The 5,889-nt window shown below is 41.8% G+C and overlaps 1 protein-coding gene across 2 annotated transcripts in view; it reads right to left on the bottom strand.

Moving 5' to 3' along the window:
• Positions 1-605: 605 nt before the first annotated feature.
• The window catches only part of TMEM2 (transmembrane protein 2), a 71,356-nt gene continuing 66,072 nt past the window's right edge, over positions 606-5,889 (bottom strand). For both annotated transcript variants that reach the window (XM_005868323.2, XM_005868322.1), the window contains exons 22-24: positions 5,156-5,310; positions 2,063-2,166; positions 606-1,727 (exon numbers count right to left, since the gene is read on the bottom strand). In XM_005868323.2, the coding sequence (XP_005868385.1) occupies positions 1,531-1,727; positions 2,063-2,166; positions 5,156-5,310 (456 nt within the window). In that variant the 3' untranslated portion in view covers positions 606-1,530. The remainder of the gene's footprint in view (positions 1,728-2,062; positions 2,167-5,155; positions 5,311-5,889) is intronic.

The raw sequence follows: 5,889 nt of genomic DNA, 5'->3' as shown, positions 1-5,889 counted from the left end.
ATTGTGGGATTAGGAGAAGGGAAAGGCATTTTGATGCTTCTTTACTCTTGGTGTGGTGGTGTCCCGGGCCAGGAGCCCATCTCCTTTTGCCTCATGCAAACCTCATGGGCAGGAGATGCATGCAGCCAGTGGAAGGCAAAGAGGGCGCCGTGGCACCTTCTTAAAATCGGCTCTAACAATTTAATTAAGATGACTGACTATGACGACATTCATTTCGGAATGTCCCCTCTGTGATCTGACCCTTAAAAGGCTCTCCCCTTTTTCTGCCCCCTGAGTACAATATTTTGGGGTATCATTAAGCTTTCTGCCGTTTTCTTGGCAGGATGGTGAGCAGAAAAGCTTTAAAAAAAATCTACACACAAAAACAACAAAAAAACCTGGGTGCAGGAGCAACTCTAAGAACAGACTTCCTTTGTGCAAGTTGAAATGACTTGAATTTACAGTTCAGGAAAACAGCCTGCTTCTTCTTCAAAAAAAAAAAAAGAGTAAGTAAATATTCAGCTCAGGTCTGCATTTTAAACACAAATATACAGTCCAAACAGTTAAAGGATTAAAGCTGCTAAAAAAAATCTACACACAAAAACAACAAAAAAACCTGGGTGCAGGAGCAACTCTAAGAACAGACTTCCTTTGTGCAAGTTGAAATGACTTGAGTTTACAGTTCAGGAAAACAGCCTGCTTCTTCTTCTTCAAAAAAAAAAAAAAGAGTAAGTAAATATTCAGCTCAGGTCTGCATTTTAAACACAAATATACAGTCCAAACAGTTAAAGGATTAAAGCTGCAAAAAATGGTCCCAACAGACCTTGGTGTAGGTCAAAGTTTTGCCCAATGGTCACAGATTAAAGGGATGTCTAATCCCTAAAAGCCCTTTGTCCCAATGCACTACTGCCTGTTGGAAAGGTGAACCCTTAGAAGGGATTGATATACAAATGAATAAAAATAGCACATGTCCAGGCAAAAAATGGGCATGAGCTGGGCCTGAGTCGCCACTTAAAATTCTATCATTCAGGATCATATAAAATCCTCAAAGGCTGCCCAGAACCAGGGCCCAAGGCATCACTAAACATGCCAGCCACCCAAGTCAGCTGCTGACCCAAAGTCAATGACACAACTGAGCATTAGACTTCAAGTATCCAAGGTGCTACAAGAGCCGGTCCTCTCAGGGACTCAGGCTGATTCTCAGAAGCCCTCACCGCACCCTACCCCACCCCACCCCCACGACATCCCATAATACGAAAGGTGAAGCACTGCTTGTGGTCACTACAAAACACAGGGGTGGAAGGTGAGGAGTAAGAGAACTGCTCTCTAAATATACCAGCCTAACAAATACAAATAAATTCTTAACATTCTGTACAACTACAAGGTGCATGAGCTGGTATTCAAGCAATCACTTTAAACTCTTTCTTTTCTCCCCTCTCTGTATCAAACAGGAAAATGGTTCCGTTGGGTTAACAGTGTCATTTTAAAATGCCATAAATTAAATAAGTTAGTTCACATTTTTTCCCCCAGCACTTAAGTTACAGTTAGTCTCTAATGTGCTTTTGAAGTTTGCTTTAACAGCTCCAGGTCTCTCCTGCGGACAGCGCCGATTCTGGGACAACCATATTCCTCCAGCTGCAAAGGTATGAATTGTTCCAGCAGCCCAAGGCCCTGTCCAGCAGGACTGGTAAATAGCTTAGTCCATGATGGTTTAGAGTTTCCGCTGAATCCCAAAAATATGGTGCTCCCTAAAAAAAAAAACAAAAAAACAGAAAAGTTCAATTTGTACAACTCCTAGTTCCAGGCAAGATAATGTTGGAGGTGAGCAAAACAAAGACAGCTATAAAACAAAACAACTACATCTCCTTACACAGCAAATGAACTCTTACCACCCACCTCGTGTCCCAAATAACAAACCACATCCCAACACACTTCCTTCAACACAGTCTCCTCATTTAGAAAGCATCTTCATGATACATGAGCAAAATAAGCTCATGAAAACAGTCTGGTAGCTGCATTTCACCATAAAAATGTGACTGTTGCTGGCCTCCTAGGAACTTTGTAGAAGAATACAAACACAAACCTTTGTTAGAAAGATGAGCTGGTTTGGCTAATCCCAGAGGTATTAATGAATCTGAAATGTTCAACTGCTTTATTTCTCCTCTTGTGCTCAATAGAACGACAGACCTGTATGTAAAAGTTAAGAAAATCAGAGCAAATTTCAATAATTTCGCATGTATTTGCTGGGTTCCGTTATGAAGTATATACAGTAGAGCAGTGATTCCCAACCTTTTCACCTCATGGCACACATAAACTAATGACTGAAATTCTGTGAAACACCAAAAAATATATCTTTTGCTGATCTAACAGAAAAAAAAAGGTATAATTTTGATCATTCACACAGGACGGCTATTGTTCTGTTGGCTGTTGTCGTTTTTGTATTGGACAGGTCATGTCCCTGACTCAATAGTCAGGTAAAACACGCTTTAAAAATTCTTGCAGCACCCCGGTTGAAAATAGGTGCAGTAGAGAATAGAAATACTAGATAAAAGCAGAACTCAAAACAAAACAAAACAGAAAGAACTCAGGTGTTTTTTTTTTCATTCCTGCTATTACAAGTTCCCTGCCCCACCTAGGACCTATGTTGCTATTACAAGAGGTCTCTAAATGTAGGGAAAACAAGTTATTTTAGGTCAGCTGACCTAGTGGATGTTTGGGACACAGACCTTTTATGGAATAAGCTATTGTAACAGGGGAAGTTAGTTTTGTTTCAGATGCTCTTTTTATCTATCTACTTATTAAGTAAATAAATGAACACCAATTCTAAAAAGAAACAAAATAAAATCTGTTCCCCATGGTTTGGTTTAAATTTTTGTCTTTATTATGCAGTATATCAACACAAATATTCAAATGTGTTTGTGGATTCTCTCTTCTCCTGACCTCTCCTCTGCCAATACCGCACTAGCTTAATCACTATGACTTCATGGTTTATTTTAATATCAAATAAGCCCCTTGTAGTAACATAATTTGTTTAAAACTTGTATTTTATTACTCTCCCACATTGATTCTTCCAGATGAACTGCACTGTCATATGTGAAATACAATGGAAAAGTGACCAACTGGGACACTAATGAAAATGTGTTAAATCTCTAATTTAGTTAAAATGAATCCATACAGTATTAACTTTTCCATCCAGAAAAAGGGAATGTTTCTCCTTCTATCCAACTCTTTTATATCCTTTAGTAAAGCATTTATTTTCTTAATGTGGGTCTTGACATTTCTTATTAAGATTCTTAAGTTTTACATTGGTGTGGGGTTTTGTTAAAGCCTTTCTAACAGCAGTAGTGACTAAACCCAGAATCAGACCAGGGCTCTGACCATAGCAACCCTGAGGCCTGACCTTCTTCAATGGTCATAGTGACTCAGGCTGGTCCCATGATATCACCTATAGGTCCCCTCACCCACCTGCACCCCATACATACCCAGTGTCTCTAGAAGTCACTGCCAGTTGCACCGTAACTTCCTAACATTTTGTTAAGATACAACATACACACAGAATAGTATTCCTAAGTGTGCAGCACATTCAACTTTTGCAAACTACACATACTTGTGTAACCAGCAGATCAAGAAACAGCACTACAAGTAGCTCAAAAGCCTTCCTAATAACAACCTAGTGACATTTTAATGAGTTGGCTGTAACTCATAAATCTGTAGGGTGACTTACAGGACCTACTACTTTGTCCTAAATATTTGTGGTGAGATTTATGTACTGGATTGTTTTAGGTGGAATAAGTGCATGTCTTTTCAACATTAGGAAAAATCTTTAAATCCTTAAAGAAAACCAAGGCCTTGGAAAGGAATTCCCTACAAGTGTCTTAAACCAGATAGAGCTATATAGACACATTGCAAATGACACTCAAATAATCCAGTGACTTATGGGACTTACTGAGATCTGGTTCTGTGATGTGTGAAGAGCACATGTGATTAGATCAACTGAGGATGAGCCTAAAGTTGGATGGGCCTTTAATCCCTGGGAAGCGAATGTTCTTCCCTTTAGTGGCTTCACTAAATGAAGGCTCGTGAGTAAATCAACATCTGCAGTGAAGCCAAGGGAGCAGGGAGGAGCCTGAACTCATCTCCCGGCCTCCAGGCAGCGTCTGACAAAACTCAGAAAAAGAAAGGTTTCTCTCCTGTGCACCTTTCTTCAGAAATTAAACGAAGAGAAACTAGGGCTCTTAAAAGAGAGACCACATACTCATCTACTTAAAAATCAAAGTACTCTTTTCTAGTCACTTCCAAGTGATGAGTTCATCGGCCACAGTCATAGTACGTTGCTGCCTGAGGTTCCATCAGAGGCACAGAGTAAAACTGTCTATAAAAATTGTTTTAAGCCCTGGCCAGGTGCTCAGTGATTAGAGCACTGGCCCTTGGACACAAGGGTTGAGGGTTCGATTCCTGGTCAAGGGCACCTACCTTGGTTGCAGGTTCAATCCCTGGCCCCAGTTGGGGCGCGTGGGGGAGGCAATCAATCAATGTGTCCTTCTCACATCAATGCCTCTCTCTTTTTCTCTCTGCCTCCTCCCTCCCTTCCACCCTGTCTAAAAATCAATAGAAAAAATATACCCGGGTGAGGATTAAAAAAAAATGTTTTAAAGTGATAATGACTTTTCTGAATGAGTCGGATGCAATATAAATTTATTACTAAAACATAGAGAGTAATGGTCTGAATATTGAGCTTTTCTCCTTTTAAGAACCTTCCCACCATCTGCAAACTCTTCTAACATCCAAGCTCCCATTATATTTTGTTTTTTATTTCAGAGAGGAAGGAAGAAGAAGAGAGAGACAGACACATCAATGATGAGAGATCCTCCCACTGGGGATTGAGCCTGCCACCCAGGCATGTGCCCTGACCAGGAATCGAGCCGTGACCTCCTGGGTCAACGCTCAACCACTGAGCCACCCCAGGCGGGCTAAGTCCCGCTATGGAGAAGCCGAGGTTTACAATGACAAGCAGCTCAGACCACACAGGCATCCGTCTGAGATGAGAAAGGAATAAAAACCTTTCAAGAGTCCCAAATGCCCACAGTTATAAGGGCAGGTAAACAAACCAAAGCTCAGGGTGAAGCAGGTGTCACCGAGCATGTGGCTGTCCCTCTGTGGAGCAAGTCTCACCTACCTTGGAGGGATGCCTGTTTTTAAATACTCTCCCACGAGGCTGACATCAGCAAGAGAGAAAAACTTTTTTTCCGTCAACCGGAAGGGGACGCTGCAGGCATCCACGGTGAGGAGAAAGACACCCGCACTTCGGAAGGCAAAGTCGGTGCCGTTGACCTGAGGATACAGAAACACCGTCTGCTGTTGTCACCATTTCAATATCTCTGGAAGGACTCCTCTCTCCAGCCCATCCCTCTGTCTTCTAAACCCGCAAATCAAATTACACCAGGATTCAGATGCTAGGTGCCATTTACTCTTTCTCTGCCGATATTGGAAACGGTGCTGTGTGCTCATTGACTTTGCCTTGACTGGACTTTACAGACTGGATAAGAGGCTCTGAGCACAGCGTGGCAGCCCGCACTCGGCTGAGCAGGGGAACTCTCTCTGCAGGTTCAAGGTCTTCATTCTTGTTTTTTTTTTAAATATATATTTATTGATTTCAGAGAGGAAGGGAGAGGGAGAGAGAGATAAAAACATCAATGATGAGGGAAAATCATTGATCAACTGCCTCCTACATACCCCCTACTGGGGATCAAGCCTGCAACCTGGGCATGTGTCCTGATCGGGCATGGGCCAACACCTTCATTCTTACACACATACTCTCTCACTGGGGTCACAGCTTTCTAACTCAGCAATCAGGTGGCAGCCTCTATGCTGCAGCTCAGCTCACTTACTGTCACACTGATTCACATAAAA

This window comes from Myotis brandtii, unplaced genomic scaffold (genome assembly GCF_000412655.1).
Source record: "Myotis brandtii unplaced genomic scaffold, ASM41265v1 scaffold266, whole genome shotgun sequence".
In the NCBI taxonomy this organism is placed as follows: domain Eukaryota; kingdom Metazoa; phylum Chordata; class Mammalia; order Chiroptera; family Vespertilionidae; genus Myotis; species Myotis brandtii.
Note: the sequence above shows the minus strand (reverse complement) of the source record. Positions and strands in the feature narration are given on the sequence as shown.